At 37.7% G+C, this 24458-nt stretch overlaps 2 protein-coding genes across 36 annotated transcripts in view; one reads left to right on the forward strand and one right to left on the reverse strand.

Annotated features, from left to right (window-relative positions):
* SDCCAG8 (SHH signaling and ciliogenesis regulator SDCCAG8) overlaps positions 1–3154 on the reverse strand; it is a 235448-nt gene extending 232294 nt beyond the window's left edge. For 8 of the 17 annotated variants that reach the window (XR_012032860.1, XR_012032861.1, XR_012032864.1 and 5 more), the window contains exon 1: positions 582–762. Coding sequence is in view for 8 of the 17 variants with exons in the window: in XM_072830360.1 (XP_072686461.1) it covers positions 582–619 (38 nt within the window). In the remaining 9 variants the exon portion in view is untranslated. The other 9 variants (XR_012032862.1, XM_072830361.1, XM_072830371.1 and 6 more) reach the window with 8 other exon arrangements.
* The window catches only part of CEP170 (centrosomal protein 170), a 131539-nt gene continuing 109631 nt past the window's right edge, over positions 2551–24458 (forward strand). For 3 of the 19 annotated variants that reach the window (XM_072830340.1, XM_072830346.1, XM_072830351.1), the window contains exon 1: positions 2555–3306. The gene's annotated coding sequence lies outside the window, so the exon portion shown is untranslated. Of the gene's footprint in view, positions 3307–3558; positions 4035–4129; positions 4291–24458 lie in introns of those variants that run through there. The other 16 variants (XM_072830353.1, XM_072830355.1, XM_072830350.1 and 13 more) reach the window with 11 other exon arrangements.

A 24458-nucleotide genomic window follows, 5' to 3' on the forward strand; every position in this document is an offset into this window, starting at 1 on the left:
AAACACTTAAAATAATGAAGTTCTACATGTAAAATAATGCCACCATACTTTGTTATTAAGAAACACAAATTTTTAACTCTAAAGGGAATTATCTTAATTAAAAGGGCTAATTTATACATGTGAAGGAAAGAACTTCTGATTGTGCTTTCATTCAGGATTAGCTGTTTCCTTCCATAAGCTGTTATATAAACTAAATAAACATAAAAGTTAGAATGCTACTAAATAAATAATAAGTCCTGAAAACCCATAAAAAATTTCAGGTTCCATTTCCTTATTCATTGTTAAAACCATCAATAAAAAAAAAACAACAACTTTTTTTTCTCTGCTTCATGTTTGCTTTTGATTATAAATGTTTTTACAATCCTATATTATGCTAAACTTAAAATTTATTTTAAAATGTATCATCTTTTAACGAAAACTCTCCACTCTATGTAATTATTGAAAGCAGCATTTTCTTGAAATTAACCACTTTATTGTAGTAAAAAGCCCAATATTAAGCCTCACTGCTTACATAAAGGTTCAAAATAAGGTAAAAGAGGAGAAGCATTAGCAAAAACTTATGACAGAAAACAAATTTTTACCAGCCTTGAAAATCACTCATTATCATTGTGCACAGCATTTATCTTGCTTTCAAACGAAAAGTTAGAAATGGTTATTTCTGTATCTAACAGCTCTTGAAGTATCAGTAGGCTGATGAAAGTATTCATCAAGACCAATTATTTTACTCTTGCAGTTTGAGTATTGAGAATGTTGACAGTTTAGAACACTGTTGACAGATGGAAACAATACAGAATAATGCTTACAAAATCTAGAGTCTCTAAAAGATAAACTTTCTAATCTCCTTGAAAAATCTTTAAGTACCAATTATAAATAGCAGCTGACATTGGAGTGCTTATGTGCCAAGCACTGATCTTTACCCTCATTCTCTATCATAGTAATCTGTAATTATTTTATCATCTTTCTCCTCCTAACTAATCCAGAGGCTCCATGGGGACAGGGACTCTACTTCATTGCATCCCCCAACACCTCGCATGCCTTACACATAGTAGGCACCACATGTTTAAATGATTCATTGTTCCAAACACTTTAAATAATTGTTTAAAAATGGTTGGTCAATGATCTAGAGGGCTAAGAAAATGCAAAAGAATAGAGTGTATTTTATTTAGTACAATATTCTTCAGTGAAATTTTTACATGTATACGTCCCATATAAAATGTATTTCTTACCAATGGGTAACAGCAAAAAAAAAAAAAAAAAAAAAAGGTTGGAAAGCTTTACATGGATTATTTCATTTGCTCCTCATAATAACCCTGTAGCTGACATAACTTCCTATTTAAAAATAACAAGACTGAGGTTTCCAGATGGCATATATGATGTCCAAGATGACAGATCTATAAGTACGACCATCACTTCTATAAAGTCTCACTCATAAGGAGCCATATTAAGAAAATGTGAATTAACTAAATAAGGTTTCGGTAATAATAATTGCGACATGATTAATAAAGAAAAAAAAATTTTTTTTTAATTTTTTAAAAAGAAAAAAAAAAATAGGCTTTTAAGGCTGTCAGCCCTGAATACCCGGCTGTGCCACCAACCAGCTGTGCGGACTCTGGCCTAACTTAACATCTTTGCACCTTGATTTCCCCACGTGTCAAAGAGGGATATTCATAACGTTGCTGTAAGTTTTAGCTTATCTTGATGTATGTAAATAGCTCAGACCGCTAAGTTGAAGCTGCTGTGATTAAAATAATTAGTATTTTCTTTCTCCTGGTCCGCTAGGTCACATTCAGCCCACTACACCACAATCCGAATGTGTAAAAAGCGTGAGTCAGGAGTTTACTGGCCAGGAAGTGGGCAGGAGTGGGGGAGAGCCACCCACGAGTTTCTGCGGGCCTCGGGTGACAAAGATGCTTCAGTCGAGCTCGCTCGGGGAGGCGGTTCAGGTAGGTCACCATGGGAATCAAGGGAAACAACACTGCTTAACCGTAAAGACAAACACAAACTACTTCATCTTTCCTCAAGGTTCACAGCACCATCCATCTTCTTCCTCTGTGTCCTGGCGGGGGCTGAAGCGGGGTGTGAGGAAACGCACCTGGGCAGCCCCCGCCCACGCAGAGGTTCGGCGCAACTCACCCCGGAGACTCCGTTGATACTTCCCCAGAATCTCCTCCAGGGTAGAGTTCTCCGGGGACTTCGCCATGCACAGACTCGGGGCCCAGGGATGGGAGTTACGTAGGGAAGTGTCCAGTGTCGCCCCTCGGGGAGCAAGAGGCCTTGGCGCCGGAGCAGCACCCGCCTGCTTCCGGCCGCTGCTGTCACTGGGGGAGCAGGGAACCCCGGACCGAGCTCGCAGGGGGCGCTTCCCACCCAGTGGCCCTCTTGGTGGACGTCGGGAATTGTAGTTCGCAGACTGCTGGCCTGCAGTCACGAGGCTCCTAAACTACCCCTCCGACTGTACTACAATTCCCGGAGGACATCGCGCTAAAAGCTTTGGCGGTTTGGCGGCCAGATCCGGTTGCCAAGAGACTGCTCGGAGGCTCCGCCCTCTTTCTCTAGCCCAGGCTGGCTGAGTCCTGCCTTTATCCCGCCCTGCGGTTTGGACCACCCAACTGACGGAGGCCTTGACTCTTTTCCAAGTTTGCTAGTTTTCGGTTGGTCCTTGGGTCTTCTCAAGAACACAAATAACAAGCTCTCCACCCGCCAGCCGCGACATTTGCCAAAACGGCCAAATACATCCTCAAGAAGGTTGAAACCTACCGAACAGCCTAACTGTGAAGGCGTCCTACACTACAAATCCTAGCATGCCCAGCAACCCAACGTCCGCTTGCATTTGGCGCGCTGCCCTCTGGGAAGCGTAGTCCGCTTTAGTTGCGGTCCCGACTAGCGCCAGAGCCCTCTTTATTGTTCAAGCGGGTCTTTGGAGCACGCCTGCGCAATAGGCAGCTGGAGAAGCCTTTGGGTGAGACCCTCCGCACAGCCCCTTTTCATTGTCTGCGTCTGGCGCCTGCGCAGTTGGAGATCGTTGGGACTGGGCCGGCGGAGGGGATAGGGCCCGGCTCCTCGCCCATTCCTCAGGCGCCTGCGCACTGGGCGGCCGCTCTTTGCCGTTACCGCTATGTGCGGGGCGTGTGTGGAATAACGTTATTGCCCAGCGGAGCACAGGGCCGGGAGCTCGACCGCGGCGGCGGCGGCGACGACGACAGCGGCGACGACGACGACGGGGTGGGGGCAGGACGGCGTGCGAGAGACTCACGGGACGCGACGCGCCCCGCCTCCCCCGTCCGGTCCCTCTCTCAGCGGTGAGGGGTAAGTGATGCGCTCAGCTGCTCGGTCGGGTTCGCCGCCGCCGCCGCCGCCGCTTCCCCACATCCTCCGGGGTTTGCAGCGGGGGCTCAGGGCGCGGCCTGCCTTGGCCGGGAGTGCCGGGCCGGGCGGCGGAGGGGGCGCTTCCCGGCGGCTCCGCGCGGCCCCCCCCCCCCCCCGCCCCCCAGCCGGGGCTCGTCGGGGCCTCCGCTCCCCTCCCCTCCCCCACTCGGCCCGCGCCCCTCCCCCGCCCCCTCCTCGCTGCCCCTTCCCGAGGACTTCTTGAATCCTTTTCAGCCCTCTCTCGGCTTTGTGCAGCCCTCCCCCCTGCGCTGTAGCAGCTCGCGAGGGGGTGCGGGCGGAGCATTGGACGGAATGGCTGCGCTGGCGCTGGGGAACGGATTTTTTTTTTTTTTTTTTTTTCCCACCCGGGTCGGAGCAGCTAACCGTGCCGGGCCTTTTTGTGAGGTTGGTTTGCGGATGTGGGGTGGCTTGGGGGAGGTCAGGCCGGGCGCCCTCTGGACGCGGTTGGAGGGCGTGGAAGACGTGGTGTCACGCACTGTGCCAGGCGACTGCACCCGCGCAGGCTCCGGCTCCGTAGTAAACCCAGGGGAGGAGAGAGCGGCTTCCTGTCGGCTTCATTGTCCGAAGATTCAAATGTGGGGTTTGGGTATGCTTCCCTTGGTTTCGTGCCTGACACTAGGCGGGAAGACGTGGGATTTGTGTCCTAAGTTAAGAGAACCGCCGGGGCTGGGGGCGGGGGGGACGGGGGGCTGGGAGGGAGGGAGGGTGGTGGTTTAGTAGAGCTTTAGGTGTTTGCTTGAAGGATGGAAGGCCCTGGAAGACAGGTACAGCGCCTGTCCAAGCACTGCCAAGGCGAGCCGTATGAAATTACTGGATAGCGACGAAGATCGTCCTTAGGAAGGGCCCGACGACGAGGCTGTTCTGTAGCAGGGAAATGAACCAGCAGAATTGTTTTTTCATTGGGTGGGTAACGCTTTCACGTTCCTGAGGGAATAGATTGGGCTACATCTTTCCGGTTCTTTTTTTTTTTTTTTTTTTTTTTTTAAGCAGTCAAAACAACAACAACAAAAAAAAACCAGGCCTGGTACATTTCTATTCCTGATTTTGTTTATTCATACTTTTATTCTCTTAGTGAAATCCCACCCTATTTGGGAGAAATGTGGTGGTGCAGATGATCGTTGATTCGAAATGCATCTTTTAAAATGATTTCATCTTAAGCTTTCAATGCTTAAAACCGTTTGCTGGCACTAAAACAAGCGGAAGAAAGAATAAGCAGGATGGGGAGGAGCAGGTGGAGGAATAATGGGAGAGGAGGGAGTTACATTGTGAATACTGCATCTAGAGCTTCACTGATGCAATCCTAGCTGGATATGCTTCAAAAATTTAGTGATTCAGTTCTGGAAATACTACATTGCAAGTACAAATAATTTCGGGTTTGTTTTTTTTTTTTCTCTGCCGTTATTTTGTCTTGAAAAGTAAAACCAGAGCTGTTTTTGTCCTTCCCAACTTTGTAGATATTGTAGAATTTTGGTGTTTTAAAAGTCAAGAATCTAAGTGCACTTGACACGGAGGAAGACGCTAAAACTTGGGAAGTTAACCGAATTGTCTGTCCAAGCCTAAATGCTAATGGAAAGGCAGAGGCAAATAAAACCAAGATCTGTTCTTGCAGTGCGCTCTTTTGGTTTTTTCACTTAGTCCTCCTAGCCTGAGAAAACTTCAGGAAAGCTTCTCTACGTGCTCCTTGAGTTTCTTTACCGATCAAGTTCATTGATACTCTAGTTGTATTAATCTAGTCCTTTTTCCTTGTGATGCAAAAATATGTGGAGTTTTAGTTTTATAAATTAACTTATAAGGAAAGATGCCCTAAAATGAGCTTTTCATAAAAACAAACTCTTGGAAGTTTTTCCCTATTAGTAAGCATATTTTAATATTTCCTGATATTCAGTAGTATTTTATAGTATGAATTCTATAAGCTTGGTTAAAAATAAAATTGCCATGTAACAGGAAGCTGTGAAGTTCATTTTTCTTCAATTAATGAATTATTTTCAGCTTAGCTTTTGAGAAAAAAAAATCTGTTGAACTTTTTATCAAAATTTACCTTTCTTTTCATTGAGTTGCTTTGGACATAAAGTGCTTTTTTTATTGCTTTATAATCTTACCCTTTAATTCTACATTGCATTTAATAGAGCTTTTAAAAATTTATTAATAGCCCCTTCTAAATCTTAGCTTACTTAAAAATAATCTAGCTAACTTCAGCCTGTGAAATTATATTAAACCAAACGTTAAATGTATTTTACTGGTTAATTTTGCTGTTCGCATTTACTTTGTATGGAAATAAATAGCCATCTGCATGTTTTCTGTCCTAGCATTAGAATAATGAAATTTATGCTATAAAGTCATCATACGTTATGCCCATTAATGCAAATATCAAAATGTTTTTAAAGACTCTATGTTTAGTGATTTATTTATTCTAAGTATCAGTTTATTTCCTTTTATCACTGAAGAAAAACCTAGTTTTATTGTTGCATTTGTAACCAGGTATCATTCATGTCGTACTGAATACTGTGTATGTTTAAACTTGTTAATGTTTTTTTATTGCAACAAAATTATATTCCTATAAAATAATTTTTACTATTTTAATTAATCTGTAATGATTGATTTCTGTTCTCTGTCCTGAACAATGAGGTTTTAAGCTTTCCCTTTTTTTTTTTTTTAAGATTTATTTATTTATTCATTCAGAGAGAGCCAAGAGAGAGGCAGAGACACAGGCAGAGGGAGAAGCAGGCTCCATGCAGGAAGCCCAATGTGTGGGACTCGATCCTGGGTCTCCAGGATCACACCCGAGGCTGCAGGTGGCGCTAAACCGCTGCGCCACTGGGGCTGCCCCAAGCTTTCCCATTTTAATAAATATCTAACAGCAGTGTATTAAATTGCCAACTAAAATATCTGTATAGTTGCAAATTATTATGGAAGTATAACAAAAGAGCAATTAGATACCATCTGAAAAATCCTTGGTGGATAGATAATATGGAGGAGAATATTAAGTGTTGCTGTGTTTCAGTAAAAAATGAATTTGTTCTTATGGGGAGAAACTTCAGACCATCTTCATTTTATAAACTTTTGTTAGTAACTAAGATTTCCAATAATCAACTACCCTTGGTGAGATGGGATTTAATTTATTTTCTTAAATATTTTTTGAGGGAAGTGCTCAGCAGTGAGTTAGTGTGGACAATACAAAAGAGTAAGAAGACATCTGTCTGGTAGTAGAGTTGATTATATTAGACATATAGTCTAGTTTAGTTGAATGATTATGCAACAGTATATCTATATTATAATTTGGGCTTTTTTGGCCAAAATAAATGACATAGTCTGTATATACTGAAGGTAAAGAAAGCCCTCTTTTATGTCAAACAAAGATAGAAAGGAAACAAAAGCAAGGTTAAAGAAAACCTTACAAAAATTACTTACATACAAATAGGGATTATACAAAACATAAAAGTGGAAAAGAATCTCAAGCATGCATTGCTTAGGTTTGAGAAACGATATGAGACATAGAGAATAACTCATTATTTGAATATATCTGTAAGTGGTAAGTATTATGGAACATATTACCCTTTGGGACATAATATTTATTGAATCAATGACTAATACGTACCACATGTTGAAACCTACTATGTGTCAGGCAGTATGTGTGTGTGTAACAGTCTTGTGTATGAGGTATAAATGCAACAGTCTTGTACATGGGTATAAATTTACACATTTAAATTTGAGGATATTTGAAGCCCAGAGTTGGTGAATAATTTTACTTCTGTGTCAGACATTACTAAGTAGTAGAGCCTATAACTAAATCTTTGTCTTTTTTGACAAAACCCCGAATTCTTTCCACTCATCATTTTTGGTAAATTAAAAAAGCAAAATGTACTCTTTTCTGATTCACAAAATTTTAGAACTACAGGAGACTTTATTTAGAGTCATCTGGTATAGTGTGCCTTCTACTACTACTCATATCCTTGAGATCTTATCAAGTCCAGCTTTTCCAAGAACAGCACTTCCATGAACAAAGAGGCATAGGATGTCTCATTTAGCTTTTGTAAAGTATAATAGAAAGATCTTAATTAAGTTGAGCTACTGTCTGCCTTACTTCTCCCCATTGGTTACAATTCTGTCTTAAGAGTAAGATTCAGTAAAGTATTTCTTTGCTAGGTTTTCTCTTTCCTAAAATATATAACTCTTACAACTTCATATGATATTGTTTCCTTTACCTTTCTCATCTCTTGTCAACTAGATTGTTTTGTCAGTGTTGCTCTTTTTGTTCTAATCTAGTTTTTATATTTAATTCTATAATTATGGTCTGAATGCAGTGTAGTGAAATTATCCCTTTCCTTAATTCAAGCTATACACTTGTGTTTACAGTCTAAAATTGTGTTAACTCTTTAACAGCGGTGATATCTTTGCTAGTTCTAAGCAAAAAAGAAATGAGAAAAAGTTATATGGCTTTTCAGGTTACAGGCATGCAATTCAAGGGACTTGAGTGTCTGTATTTCTACTTTTCTAATGTTAAAATGACCTCTTTATGAAATGATAGTGTTAGTATGTAGTAATTTCTTGTAATATTTGCTTTGGGTTTTTTGTATTGGTTTGGTTCTTAGATGAACAGTAAAAGGTTGGCAAACTTATGTTGTTTTTCATTTTTTAAAAAAATCTGTTTGGAAATCACTGATATAGTCAACATAAGCTAGTGTCTTTCTTAAGATTTTTCCCATTCTGTAAGTACACATAGATGATTTTTTGAAGCACTGTTTAACTTTGTCCCTTTCAGATAGTATCTCCTTGAATATACCTATAGTTAAAACTTGTTGAAGTCTTCACAAATCATGATACTGTCATCCAAGGGATTCACTTTCCTTCCTGTCTTAATAGACATTTATAGATTTAACAAGCCAGCCCTTTTATGTCTTTGTCCTGGCCATGTACTAGATATAGACAAGGACAAAGCCATGCAGATTTATAAATGGAGTAAATGTAACATAAATAAAATATACTTGAGATGATACAAAGATAATGAAAACCATTTGAATGTTTTTTGTTTTTAATTAAGGAGAAAATTATTATATTCTCCAGTACTAAAGGAGTTGGTTAAAGCTTAAAGTCTGTTGGGTGATATGGATAATTATAAAATGGAGAGTGAAGTAAGCATAGATGCTATGAAGAACATGCAGAATAAGGGGGTGGACTGTGATATTGGGCTGCTGTTTTTCATTTGTTTTTAAGTAGTCCCTCAGAACATTCACATGGTTCAAAGAAATCAAACTGTTTTAAAAACAAATACTGTGAAAAATCCTCCTATCCCTCACCTTGTCTGCTGGGTTAGCACGTTCTCTAATCCAGTAGCTAACTTTTTATTATTTCTTCTTTATCATTCCAGTGAATTTTTTCAAGTTAAACAAATATGTATTCTTAACCCGCCTCTCCTCTTTTACACAGAAGATAACCTCTTAAGACAATATTCTGCACCTTAAGAGTTACCATTTTAGGAGCAATTAGGGAATACTGCTCTGTAAGGAGGTGGCATTTAGCAGAGAATTGTATTAGGTAAGGAAGTAAGCCATGGAGATATGTGGTTGGACTGTGCAGTGGTCCTGAGATAGGAATGGGATGAGTGACTTCAGAGAATATAGAGACCACTGGCTGAAGGTGAATGAGCAAGAGGAAGAAAGAATCGGAAGAAATGAGGTTGGATAGAGATTGTAGGGCTTTTAATTTCAAGTGCTTTCAGAGTTCATTGGAGGGTTTTGATCAAAGGAATGACAAAAGAATTGTGTCATATTTTTAAAATGTAGTTCTAGCTCTTTTGTGAAGAACAGACTGGTGGGGAAAAGAATAGGAACATGGGGCTGAACTAAGAAGATAACTGGAGCGATCTATATACTAAGTTGTCAGTGGTTTCCACTAGAATAATGGTGGAGATAGTGAAAGTTGCAAGGTTCTGGTTTTAAAAAATAAAAGAGTTTTGGAAATGTTAAGTTTAAAATGTCTGTTCAACATCGGAGTGGAGCTAGCAAGTAGGCAGTGGAGTACACAAGTCTGGAATTCAGAGGAGTAGTTCAGGCCTGAAGATATTTAATTCTTAAGCATCACCAGTAGAACATATTTAATTAAAGTCATAGACCTGGAAGACATCACTTAGTTTGAGAGTTGGTTAATTAGGATGAGAAGAAGTCCAAGAGTTGAGACCTGATACTCTTCAACAGTGAAAGCTTAGCAAGGGAGAAAGAGCTATCCAGAAGGATTGAAAAGAAGTGGCTAGTGAGGTTAAGAGTCTGCTGTCACAAAAGCTGAGTAAAGATACTATTTTTAGAGAGAGGGAATGTTTAGTCAGGTTATACTACCTTTAATAACCTGAATACTCCTTTAAACTGTGGATGAGAACATTTTGTTAGACATCTCTTCTAGTTTTTTGATGGGGATGTTCACAATCATTCTCCTCCAGAAACTACTAAATCTCAACAAAGCCCTGAACAAAGTTTTCTTTGTAAATAGGCCCCTGCTGTTTCTTAGGTAGATGGGTTATGGCTGCTGCTGTTGCTGAGTACTGAACAGGAGAGGTGGTGGTGTTACTACTGGGAATTGATTCAGAGCCCCTACTCGTGTGATCTTAAACATGTCACTTAATTTCAGAAATTCAGTTTCTTCATCTATAAAATAAGCTAGTGATAGTCCATTTACTTCAGAGGTTTATGTTGAAAAGCAAAAGATGTAGGTGTAAAAGACGGATCTCTTCCCATAGCCCTAGATGTGGCAGTGTCACTTAGTAGTGTTACACCTGAAGAAATGTTTTGTTTGGAGTGATGAATAGAAATATTTTTTTCAATCTGACACTGTAGGAATAGTTTTCTGTTTCTTCTGCATTTTGTCCCCATAAGGCATTTTACACATAATTTTAGTGTTCTTGGGAGTGGAGAAAAAGACATGATGTGAGAAAGAGGCTTTGAGATTATTACTTTCTCCAATCCTAAATTCATCCATAATTCCAAGCATAATGTCTAAATGAGAATGAAGTCAGAAAAAAGTAAGGAGTCCAGCTTACTTTTTTTCCAGGCCAAAAGGAAATTTTTCCTCTTTTTAACTGGCTTTTTTTTGTGGAAGGTGTTTTTTACCAGGTAAGGGTTTGTCACATCTTACATGGAATAATAAAGTACAAATTCAAAGCTGAGGGGTTGTAAGGAGTCTTGAACTCAGGGCAGCCAAATAGAAACTGATTTGAGGAGACAGAGGACAGAGGAAATGAGCATACTTGATACAGAGGTAAAGTATAAAATACTTATTTTGGTGAAAAAGGAACATTGCAAATAGAGGACTTTGAGCAATAAGTCTGCAAAGGACTATCACTTCAGAATACCTGTCTTGAGGACCCCATGTATTATTATTTGCTTTGGTTGCTCAGTAAACACTTCTCATTGGATAAACAATGCATTGCAAATTGAAGCCCACCATATTCCTTCAGGCTATTTTTTTTTTTCATATTACAAATCTAATCCTTGTCTATTGCAGAATATTTAGAAGATACCATTACGTCAGGAAGAACACTTCTCGTAATCCCGCTAGCCAGTGATGCCACTGTTAGGTTTTCTTGTCTGTTTTGGCTTAATTTGTAACATTTTATCATAAGATTAAACTTTCTGACTAATTTTCTTTTATGACCGTATAGGAGTCTGTGTTATCAAACTTGTAATTTACTTAGAATTTATGGAAATTAAGAATATTTTAAAAATTGTGAACAACTGTGAATTTCTGTGCAAATTACTATTTTTCTTTGCCAGTATTTTAAGAAATTAAATGTATTAAAGAAAATTTGAATTTGAATGCCTTATCTAATTTTCTGATGAAATCAATCTCCTCTCCCTGGTCTTTTCCAGTATACACTTCCATCATTGGCGTATGAGATTGTTGCTTCAACCCTACACCAATGCTGGATATTACATACTTTTAAAAAATTTTGCCAAGGTGATAAATTGAAAACCTTATTTAGATTTTTCTTATCAGTAATATATCTGAAGAACTTTTTAAAAAATAAGTTTGTTGGCAAAATATATATATTGGCCACTGTATTTCTAATCTGAATTGCTTGTGTGTGCCCTATGTTAATTTTTTCTGAAGGAATGTTATTATTGTATATACTTGTTACAACTCCTTTGTCATATACGTTGTAAAATCTTTTCCCAGATTGTCATTATCTTTTTTATTTTTACCCAACAAAGATTTTAACTTGTGTGTAGCCCAATTTCCTTTTCTCCTTTATGAAGTAATACCACTGTACAGTTTTATTAAATATATACCTGTATTAATTCTCATGGATTTTATGATGTTAATATGTGCAAATGTGTTAGTTTTTCTAAAATGTATTTAGACCTATGTATATAGCTTTCCATACCCATACCATTTATTGCATTACTTTTCATTAGTTGATACAATTTGATAATGTTCTATTAATATGCTTAGCTTTATTTCTGGATCTTTTTATTCCATCTACCTATTTCTGCACTGCTATATTATTACTGTGTTGTATAATATAAGTTTGTAACATCTGTTTATAAATGGGACAGACTGGGGCAGCCCCCTTGGCACAGCGGTTTGGCGCCCCCTGCGGCCCAGGGTGTGATCCTGGAGACCAGGGATCGAGTCCCACATCGGGCTCCTTGCGTGGAGCCTGCTTCTCCCTATGCCTGTCTCTCTGCCTCTCTCTCTCTCTCTCTCTCTTTCTGTGTCTCATGAATAAATAAATAAAATCTTTAAAAATAAATAAATAAATGGGACAGACTGTTCTCCCTATACTACATTTGCTTTAACAGAATTTACTTAGTTTTCCTTGTATGCTTATTTTTTTTCAGATGTGTTTAAGCATTATTTTGTCAGGCTCATTTGAAAAAAAATCCTTTTGAGGTTTTGATTGAGCTTAAACTGAGTTTATTGATTTTTTTTAAAATGATCTGAAAGATGACAAGGGGGTAGATTTTGGGGCCTTATTTTTGTTTCTTTTAATTTCTAGTCTAGTGTAGTGTAGTCTAAACTAACCTACAGGTTATATTAGTTTCAGGTGTACAACATAGTGATTCAGTAATTCTATACATTGCTCAGTGCTCATGGCAATAAGTATACTCTTAATCCCCTTCACCTGTTATACACATCTCCCACCAACCTCCCCTCTGGTAGCCACCTGTTTGTTCTCAATAGTTAAGAGTCTGATTTTGGTGTGTCTTCTTTTTTTTCTTTTACAAGATTTTATTTATTTATTCATGAGAGACACAGAAAGAGAGAGGCAGAGACATAGGCAGAGGGAGAAGTAGGCTCCCTGCCGGTGAGCCCGATGTGGGACTTGACTCGGGATTCTGGGATCACGTCCTGAACCAAAGGCCAGACACTCAACCGCTGAGCCACCTGGGTGTCCCCCCCTTTTTTTCTTTCTTAAATTCCACATATGAGAAATACTAGGGTATTTGTCTTTCTCTGACTGATTTCACTTAGCATTATACCCTCTAGATCCATCCATTTTCTTGAAGATGGCAAGATTTCATTCTTTTTTTATGGCTGAGTAATGGTCCATTGGGTATTTGGGGTCTTAGTTTTTGATAGTGTTTTCAGATCTATTCAAGTTCCTACCTATTTTTTTTTAGTCAGTTATGTCATTCTCATTTTCCTAGAAGTTTATTCATTTGAGATTTTCAAATTTAGAAGTATAAAGTTATAGTTCTTAAATTTAAAAAAATCACATGTGTGCCTATGTCTTTTTATTACAAAACCAAATGTTTATGATGAACGAAGCAAAAAATCTGTCAGGAATTTTAGTACTTTTTTTTAAGAAGTAACTTCTGATTTAGCCTTCTTATTTTTGTGTTTTTAATTCATTAATTTCTTTTTAAATTTTTAATCCTTTATTAGTTTGTTGGATAAGTTTATTTTTTCTAGTTTAGTAGAAAATACATCTAAGGCTTTAAAGTTTTTCTTACTTCAGCTTTTGGTGCATTCCTTAGATTTTATATAAATAATGTTTCCAGAGATTTGACTTTTTAAACTATCTTATTCTTTCACTAGTGTTAATTGATGAGATGGGTTGTTTGAATACAAAGGTCTGTGTGTATGTGGTTTATCTCAAATATACAGGGAAATTGGAAGAATTTCATAGTGAATACTCACCTCACCATTTGTACCATTAACATTATATTAGGGTTTTTGTTTTTTAAAGACTTTATTTATATATTTGAGAGAGGCAGAAAGAATGAGAATGCAGGAGGAGGGAGAGGGAGAAGCTGACGCCCCACTGAGCAGGGAGCCCAGCACATGGGGCTGGATCTCAGGACCCTGAGATCATGACCTGAGCCTAAGGCAGATGCTTAACCAACTGAGCCGCCCAAACACTCCAACATTATATTAGTTTTATCACACATCACACACATATATCCATTGTGTCTGTTCATCAGTGCATTTTACATTTTGAAGCATTTCAAAGTAAACTGCAGACATGAATGTGTGCATGTAAGAAAAGGGCTCTTTTTTTATTTTTAAGATTGTATTTATTTATTCATGAGAGACACAGAGAGAGAGGCAGACACAGAGGGAGAAGCAGGCTCCACACAGGGAGCCCAGTGTGGGACTCGATCCTGGTACCCTGGTACTCCAGGATCACGCCCTGAGCCGAAGGCAGTCGCGCTCAACCACTGAGCCACCCAGGCGTCCCAAGAAAAAGGCTCTTAAATCATTTGAAACTATTTCACTTTTAAGTTTTTTAGATGTGCTATTGAAATATTTTCTAACAATCACTGTTAAATTAAACAATGAGTTACAGACAGGTGACAGAGATAAGGGAAATTGTCAGCTACGGAATTGTTGAACTAGGGAAGGTGAATCAAAGACATTTGGCTTTCAAGGTCTTACAGACTCTTAGTTCATACTGCTTTCTTCCTACTGTCAGCCCCTTCTGTAGATGTTTCCTGCTCCTACTGATATGTGACCCAACAGTTTTTCAGATCATTGTTGTTCAGTGAGCCTAGGGATAGTTTACTCTTCTTTCAGATTCTGAGTTTCTGATCCATGCTGAACCCTCTTTACTAAATTCGCCTCATTCCTCCAGATGAGTCAGCTGATTTTTTATCTGACTTTAATATAAACTGATTGATTCTTATTTGTCTACAGACTTCTCAGAGAGGCAGTCTTTGGAGCCTGCTGGTGGCCAAGCAGGAGGGTAAGGGGTAGATTAAAAATAGACTGAGTCTTGCATGAATCTTCAGTGTTTATGGCTTAAAAAGATAGTGTCAGAGAATATTATCAGGTAAAAGTTTTCTGCTTTTCAGTCATATTCAAATTCTTAAGCCAAGTCTGAGTTTGTAGGAGTTGGCATCACTAGCATCATTTTAAGATACTCGAGAAAAATATGATGGAGACTGTGATTGTGGGAGCAGCCCAGAACTTGGTGTGAAAGCCCCGGTTTGAATCCAGATGGCTCCTGTTTACTACTACTAGATTTGTGACCCTGTAAGTCATTTAACTTTAGCTTTCTTGAAGGCAAAAATGACTCCCATGCACTTCTTCTGGGAGTTAAATGAAGGCTGAGAGTTTAAGCACTTAGCACAGTTGCTGGCACAAAGAAGGTACTTGGTAAATGTTTGAATCTAAGTCTTGAATGATTTCTTGTAAAACAGCAGTTAGGTTTTAACAAAGTTGTGCACTTCTACCAAAGAAAGCAAGTCAGACTTTACATTTTTCATAAACTGGCAGAGGAAACTTGGCAGGAAATTTTAATGCCTAGATAATTTATGGAAATATAGAACTTATTTTCTCAAGCATTTTCTTTAACACTTTATAAAATGATTTTTATGAAGAAATCCGGTCTTTTTTTTTTTTTTAAGATTTATTTATTTATTTATTTATTTATTTATTTATTTATTTATTTATTTATTTATGGTAGACAGAGAGAGAGAGGCAGAGACACAGGAGGAGGGAGAAGCAGGCTCCATGCCAGGAGCCCGACGTGGGACTCGATCCCGGGACTCCAGGATTGCACCCTGGGCCAAAGGCAGGCGCTAAACCGCTGAGCCACCCAGGGATCCCCAAAATCAGGTCTTATTAAATCACTGGCTTTTCCTATCCAAATTAAGTCTTCTTTTGGAAATATGTGATAAACTCATACAGAATATATGGCTATTGATACTAGAATGTCATCTTCATTTTTTGTGAAAAAATTTTTCACAGTTTAATGCCATTTTAGGTGAAAGTTGTAAATTACATTTTTTCTCAATACTTTTTTCTCAGTATTTGCTTTGTTTTTTGAAACATTTAATTAATTATATGGTAAAGGTAAAATTTGAAGCACTTATTTCAAAATAATCAGGAGCGTATGAAAACAAAAATTTTCCCAGTACCGAGTTTGTTCACATGAGCATAGAACAAGTATTTTGGTAAGTATCCAAAAACAGCACAGCTGTGGATTTATTGTTTTGGATTAACTGTACATTTCAAGTGGGGGTAGGGCTTTAGAAGAAAATTTTTCCCAAGATATATTTTTCATTTTTGGTCTGGTCAAGTTATATAGCAGAGCTGAATTTGTGAATATGATTTAAGTGTATGTCACTTTCTCAGAGATGTTTCCCCACACCACTCAACCTAAAATACCAACACCCTAAAACTGTTACATTATGCTGTTTTCTTTGTCTTTTCACATTCCTGCCTTCCCATTGTCACTAAACTTGTCTTCTTTTACTTAGCTCTTTTTTGTCTATTTTTACTTCTGTGTTCTGTGGGATAAAGAACTTTTTCTATACTGATTATCACTCTTTTCACTCTTACCTATAGTACTTAGTGATTAAATACTTGTGAATGAAAAATAAATAGATTAATTCATTTTAGAATGTTTCCTAAAATTGAGTCCTCAGGTATAAATTGGTACATACTGTTTATGTCCATTTTCTAGAACTTACATAATTTTTGTAGTTAAAATCAATTTTGTGATCATACGTATATGAATGAAGTTCTTAGAATGGTACATGCTCAGTAAATGCTACTTATTATAAATAAAAGATTACAGATAATTATATCTGTTTGCTTTTATAACATATGATCAATTATATCTATACCTTCATTGAGTCTGAGTCTTTAGCTAAAATGCAACCCTAATTTTTTTTTTTCCCAAAAGGCAAGAGGCTTTAATGTTAAGAATATTTTCTACAGGGATTTTAGTATGGGGAAAATGTGAAATAAGAATTTTGAATATATACATTTGTTTAAAATTTTTTCAGTTATCTTTTGGGTACTTGGTGTGATGGGATAAAAAGATATGGTATTAGTAGGAGTTTGATTTCTAATTGCTAAACCTTGGAAACAACCAAGATGTCCTTCAGCAAGTATATGGGTACATAAAAACTATGGTAGACCCAGACAATGGGATTTGGCTCCAAGAAGAAATGAGCTATGAAGTCAAGAAAAGACATGGAGGAACTTGGAATGTATATTAGTAAGCAAAAGAAGTCAATCTGAGAAGGCTACATACGAACTTTATGATTCCAATTTATATGACAGTCAAAAGGCAAAATTGGTGACAAGAAAAAGTTCAGGGGTTATAGGGGAGTGATGAGTATGCAGAGAGCACAGGATTTTGGGGGCAGTGAAAATACTCTGTGATTCCGTAATGATGGATATATGTCACCATACATCTGTCTAGATCCATAGAAAGTGCCACACTGGGGGTGAATCATAATGTAAACTGTGGACTTTGGTTAATAGTGATGTGTCAGTGTGAGTTCCTCAGCTGTAAAAAATACATCACTGTGGTGGGGGATGTTGACACTGGAGGAGACTATGCCTGTCTAACACAGGTTAGAGTATTGGGAAATCTCTGTACCTTCTCCCTGAATTTCGCTGTGAACCTTACTTAAACTGCTTTAAACAAATAAAATTTTAATTAAACAAATTTTTAAGGGCCTGGTACAAGTTCTAACAGCCTTATGGCAGTTGATGCAGCAGCTTAGTTCACTTTAACGTATAAGCTTTACTGTTAGGTTTTTTTTCTTCAAGTTTTTATTGAAATTCCAGTTAGTGAACATACAGTGTAATAATTAGTTTCAGGTGTAGAATTTAGTGAGCCATCACCTACATATAACACCCAGTGCTCATTACAAGTGCCCTCCTTAATCCCCATCACCTACCAAATCCATCCCCCACCCATCTCCCTCTAGTAACCCTGTTTGTTCTCTATAGTTAATAATCTGTTTCCTGGTTTGCCTCTGTCGCCCCCCCACCCCACCTCCCGCACACACCGCCCATGTTCATCTGTTTTGTTTCTTAAATTCCACTTATGAGCAAAATCATACAGTATTTGTCTTTCTCTGACCAACTTAATTCATTTAGCATAATACTCTCTAGCTCTGTCTGTGTCACTGCAAATGGCAAGATTTCAATTTTTTTTTGATGGCTGAGTAATGTTCCAGTGTGTGTTTGTGTGTGTGTGTGTGTGTACGTACCACAACTCCTTTATCCATTCCTCAGTCAATGGACACTTGGGCTGCTTCCATAATTTGGCTATTGCAGTTAATGGTGCTATAAATATTGGGATGCATGTGCCCCTTTGCAATATTTTTCTAACCTTTGGGTAGTTGTACTGCTGGTTTAAATGACAGTTTCAGGAATTGAAATTTATCACTTTTTTTTCCTTTTAGGTTTTCATTTATTTTGTTAAGAAAATCATATTTTCTTTCTTCTACTACTGTTGTTCATTCAGGAAACAGAAGTAAGTAGGTACTGGGCCAAGCCCATGAAGACCCTTTTCACCCTTTCATGCCTCCTGGTACCAGAAAACCATTGGATTCATCAACAGATAATATCGTATTAAAATAAGAATTACATACATTAGAGGAAAGCATTTTCAGCTGCATGGATTGATAGTCCTAATGCGACTCCAGTTATTTCTTACTCTGCGATAGCAGGACTTGTGGAATAGGAGGAAGTTCATTCTCTATAAAGCCATCTGGTGATGAATCAGCCAGCTGATTCCCAGAAGCAGAGGATATATTGCCCTTAGCATGTATTTTAGCTCAAGTAATTGCATACGCTGAGGATCATTTATAGAATAGTTTTTCTTCCTCAAACCTAATAATCTGAGTTAAACTGGCCTTTGCCATTGGTTATGTTATGCATCGTTTCAGAGAACTGTTATAGTGTTACTACATATCAAGTACACTATTATCTCACAGCATTCTAGTAATTAATCTCACTTGGCTTCTTGCCACTAGTCCTCAATTTTAATTATAAGTGACTTGATGCAACATTTTTTAAATATAAATAAACAAAACCAGAAAAATATAGGTGAGGTTGAAACTTAGAAGTGTAGTTGAAGCAGTGTCCTCTGCTGAACATATGCATCTTTTATTTTTTAATTTAAATCTTAAATATTAAATTTTTAGTACATTCAATTCTGAAATAAGCTAGGATCTAACAGGAGAGTCCATTTTTAAAGCCAGTTATAGCTATCAGGAACAGGGAAACTGGACTGTGATTCTGGGCCAGTGTTTACTTCCATCTGACCTTCAAAGGTCAGAGCTTTAAACTTTTGTCAGTTAGCTGCTGCATACTATGTGACAAGATAAAGAATATGGAGGAGACAACTGAAGGCAAAGGTGGAAATGAGGATTTAAGGGCTTTATATGTAGCAAAGGTTAAATGATTAATTTCTCACCTTCTGTCCCTGAAGATTTCCATTATCCACTTCAAGATTTGCCACAGCTCCAGAACTACTCATTCATTCATTAAAAATAGCTTGTCAGATACTAGAGGCTGAACGCTGTGTTAGGCTCTGGGGATACAGAGATAAACTTCGTAGTTCAGCTGTGCATGGACTTGAAAGGATACTACCCCCAGTGTCAGCATTCCACAGTGGAGTAATGACATCCTCCTGTTTGTTCAAGTGTCACTTTAGGTTTATCTCCATCATGGCGTCTACTGACCAACATTCCCCAAGGACTAAGTTCCTTGTGGAAAGCTTTTGTTTTGTTTTGTTTTGTTTTGTTTTGTTTTGTTTTGTTTTGTCTTCATGCACCCTAAATGCCCAGAGTACTTGGATTTGGTAGGTTTCTCTATAAATATTTAATGAAACACTGGGGATGGAAGAAGATAGATTTTTCTTGCTTTCAAAGAGATCACCAGCTAGACACATTATCATATAATAGTGCAGCAACATTAATGCTATAAATTGTAGTTTAAGTGATAGCATGAAAGATGTTTGAAAAAGTATCATAGAACTACAGAGAAAAGACGGGCTTACTCTGCCATGGGAATAGATGTACAGAAAGGCATCTGTTAGTTTTGTACATTGTCATACTCTGAGATTTCTTCAGTGCTAAAATTAAGCACAGAAGATACAGACTAATATAATTTTGTATCAAATCTAGTCTGCATTTATTTTTTTTTAAAGATTTAATTTTTATTTATTTATTTATGGTAGACATAGAGAGAGAGGCAGAGACACAGGCAGAGGGAGAAGCAGGCTCCATGCCGGGAGCCTGACGCGGGCCTCGATCCTGGGACTCCAGGATCGCGCCCTGGGCCAAAGGCAGGCGCGAAACCGCTGAGCCACCCAGGGATCCCCTAGTCTGCATTTCTAAGGCTGTAGGCTTTTAAAATTAAGTTGTTATGGTGTTAGAAAAGTCATTGAGGTTTGCTGGTATGGGAAATAGAGTTTTGAGTTGCATTTTAGTTTTATTGTTAATCATTTTAAATGAAGCAGAGAAAATTGTATCGATTTTTCGTTAATAAATAGGCTTTCATATTTGTAATTCTTAAGTGAAATTTCCTGGAATTTTTACTGTTTGTAATTAAAGCTCTTAGCTGTTTCTTCTATCCAAAACGTACATATTTACAGTTTTTGTTGATTTTTCATAATTAGATATAAAACTCTTAGGACTCTGAATCTGTTTAGGTTTTTAATCTAAATCTAAGCCATACCTATGCTAATTATGTATTTCATGATTGATGGGTCAGCATACACCCATGGTCTAATCCCTGAAACTTTACTAGTAAGTTTTTGTGCTAATCTTTTGGTTTTTAAAGTTCTTGTACAATTCTAGTGTTATACTAGAGAGTAAATTAGTAGTACTTTGGTAGTATCAAATTTCTTTATTTGAATTCAAAGAACACCAGGATTTTTATTTAATTTGATCTTTAATTTGGAAGGATGATACTTGGTTTTACAATAGTATTCTGCTTGTAGAGTTCTTCTACTTACCAACTAAAAATCTAAACATAACTAAAGCCTCCAGAGTGACAAAAATTTATGTAACAAAACCACCTAATTTATTCACAGGAGCTCTTGTGTAGATTCTATTTGTTTGAGCCTAGTTCCAACATACTTATATATTTTTATGGTTTTGCAGGAAGGAGTAGGGCTAAGACAATGAAAAATGATTGATAAGGGAGAAAACAGAAAAAACAAATTATGTGAGTACAGAGTTTCAGAAATGTAGAACAGTATAGTATTAGGACTGATACATGCATATTAATAATTTCTGAGAAACTCACTATTTTGCAGCATAGTTTGGTAACTGTTAATAATAGTAATAATCACGACCCACTAAAAACAGTGTTCAATTTTCAGTTGTAAGAAATAGATAAATGTGAAATATAATTTAAAGTATTTTGGGGGTACCTGAGTAGCTCAATCAGTTAAGTGTATGACTCTTGATTTCAGTCCAGGTCTTGATCTCAGGATTGTGAGTTCAAGTACTGCAGTGGGCTCCACACCCAGTGGAGCCTACTTAAAAAATAAAGTAAAATAAAGTATTTTCATCCAACATGGGAAAGCTAAAAACTAGTATTAGTCCTTTAAGGCAGGGATGGCAAACCTTTACTGTGAAGGGCCAAAAAGTAAATATTTTAGGCTTTATAGGTCATATGATCTGTATCACATCTCAGCTTGGCTGTTTAAATGCAAACATCTGTGTGCCTACAAATCTTTATTCACAGAGTGGCTCATTTGGTTAAGTGTCCGACTCCTGATTTTGGCTCAGGTCATGATCTCAGGGTCATGAGATTGAGCCCCATGTCAGGATTCATGCTTAGTGTGGAGTCTGCTTGAGATTCTCTACTCTTCCCTCTGTTACCGCCCGCCCCCCCCCCCCCCGCTCACATGCACATGTATGTGTGCTTTCTCTCTCTCAGATAATAAATTAAAAGTATCTTAAAAAAAAAAAAAAAAGACTTTCTTCACAAAAATAGCAGAAGGCCAAAGTTAGCCAATCCTTGCTTTAAGGGAAAACTTGAATGTCCAAAACAACTTGTTCTAAAGGCAATCAGAAACAAGTACAAAACTAAGCAAAATAAGGATTCACTATGTCTCCAATTTAAAAACAGTGATTCAAGGCAGAGAGAGGGCTCGAGTGGTTTTTTTTCCCTCCAATTACATTTTAAAAATATTGTGGTTAAATATACAGAATATAAAATTTACCGAGATGCCTGGGTGGCTCAGCGGTTGAACATCTGCCTTCAGCTCAGGTGTGATCCCAGGTCCTGGGATCGAGCCCCATGTTGGGCTCCCTGCAGGGAGCCTGCTTCTCCCTCTACCTGTGTCTCTGCCTCTCTCTCTGTGTCTCTGATGAATAAATAAAATCTTAAAATATATATATAAAATTTACCATTTTTAGGCATAAAATTCAGTGACATTAATTGCATTCACAGTGTATAACATACTACTGTCTATTTCTAGAACTTTCTCATCATTCTAAACAAAAACTCTGCACCTGTTAAATAGTAACTCCTTCTTTCCCCAGTTCTTGTAACCTCAGTTCTACCTTATATCTACATGAATTTGCCTGTTTTAGGTACCTCATGATAGTGGATCATATGATATTTGCCCTTTGTGTCTGGCTTATTTCACTGAGCATAATGTGATGAAGTTCATCCATGTTGTAACATGTTAAAATTTGATTTCTTTTTATGATGGAATAATATTTCATTGAATGTGCAAATCGTATTTTATTTACTCATCCTGATGGGCACTTGAGTTATTTCTCCTTTTTAGCTTTTGTGAACAATGCTGCAGTGAACACTGGTATATAGGTATCTGTTACTCCATACATTTCCATTCTTTTGAGTATATACTTAGGAGTGAAACTGCTGGATGATATGGAAAATCATAATTTGTTTTGTTTTGTTTTGTTTTTAATGAGAGACGGGGGGTGGGTAGCGCAAAGCAGAGGGAGAGGAAAAAAGCAGGGTTCCGCGCTGAGCAAGGAGACAGATGAGAGCTCCATCCCATCACTGAGCCACTACCTGAGCCAAAACCAAGAGTCAGGCTAAACTGACTGAGCCACCCAAGTGCCCCTCTGTTTGACTTTTCAAGAAACCACAGCAGCTGCACTTATATCCCTACCAGCAACACACAAGTGTTCCAGTTTCTCCACATCCTCATCAACACTAGTTTTCATTTTTTGATAATAGATCATACATCCTAATGGATGTGAAATGGTATGTCATTGTGGTTTTCATTTGCATTTTTCTAATGATTAATATTCTGGGCACTAATCCCTTATCAGATAAACGATTTTCAAATATTTCTTCCATTCCTTTCACTGTTTTGGTAGTGTCCTTTGATGCACAAAAGTTTTAAATGTTGATAAAGTTTGATTTATCTGTTTTTTTCTTTTGTACCCTGTGCTTCAGTGTTATCTGTAAGAAACCATTACCAAATACAAGGGTCATGCAAATCCCCTTCTTTTTTTCTTATTAGAATTTTATACAGTGTTAGCTCCTATGTTTGGGTCTTTGATCCATTTTGAGTTAACTTTCACATGTGGTCAAGTGAGAGGCCAACTCCATTCTTTTGCAGGTAAATATCCAGTTTTCCCAGCATCATTTGTTGAAAAGACAGTCTTTTCCCCAATAAGTGGTATTGGCACCCTTGTTGAAAATCAGGAATCTGTATATGTGATGGTTTAGTTCTGGGTTCTCTGTTGTGCTTCACTGATACACGTCTGTCTTTATGGCAATATTTTAGTTGCTGCTGCTTTCTAGGAAGTTCTGAAATCAGGAAACGTCCTGAGTATTTACACTTCGGTTGTTTTGGCTCTTCAGGGTCCCTTGAGGTTCCATATAAATTTTAGGATGGATTTCTCTGTTTCTTCAAACAGTGCTCTTGAGATTTTGATAAGGATTGCATCAAATCTACTTTGCATTGGATAGTCTTGTCACCTTAACAGTGTTACATCTCAAGTTCATGAAGACACAGTGCCTTTCCATTTATTTAGGTCTTCTAAACTTTCAGCATTGTTTTATATTTTTCTTTCTTATTTTTTTTTTAAGATTTTATTTATTTATTCATGAGAGACACACAGAGAGAGAGAGGCAGAGATACAGGCAGAGGGAGAAGCAAGCTTCACGCAGGTAGGCGGGTGTGTGGAGTCCCAGGATTAACGCCCTGGGCCAAAGGCAGGCGCCAAACCGCTGAGCCACCCAGGGATCCTGTGTTTTATATTTTTCAATGTATAAGTCCTGAGCCATCTTGGTTATATTTAATTCTAAGTATTTTGTTATTTTTGATGGTGTAATAATGAACTCTTAAAAAAATTTCCCTTTCAGATTGTTCAATTGCAAGTAGAAGTGCAACTGATTTTTGACTGGATTTTATATCCTGCAATTTTTCTGATTCCCTTCATGCTGTGAACACTTTTGGGGCCTTCTTTGGGGAGGATATAAATTTTTTACCTATAAAATCATGTCATCTTGGGAGAAAGATGATTTTACTTCCTTCATTCCAATTTTGATATGTAATGTTTCTTTCTCTTCTTACCTAATCACGATGGCTACGGCTAGGATTTCCAAGACCATATAAAATAGAAATGATGAGAGTAGGCATTGTCTTGTTCCTGATTTTAAGGTGCAGGTTTCAGTCTTTCATAATTGAGTCTGGTGTTAGCCATGGGATTTTCATATTTGATTTTATCATGTTCTCTTTTATTCCTAGTTTATTAGGTGCTTTTTTATAATCAGAAAAGGGTTTTGAATGTTTTCAAATGCTTTTTTTGTGTATCAATTGAAATAATCATGGTTTTTTTTTTTCCTTCATTCTCTTAATATGGTCTGTCACATTGGTTTTTTTG

This window comes from Canis lupus, chromosome 6, assembly GCF_048164855.1.
Source record: "Canis lupus baileyi chromosome 6, mCanLup2.hap1, whole genome shotgun sequence".
Taxonomy (NCBI): domain Eukaryota; kingdom Metazoa; phylum Chordata; class Mammalia; order Carnivora; family Canidae; genus Canis; species Canis lupus.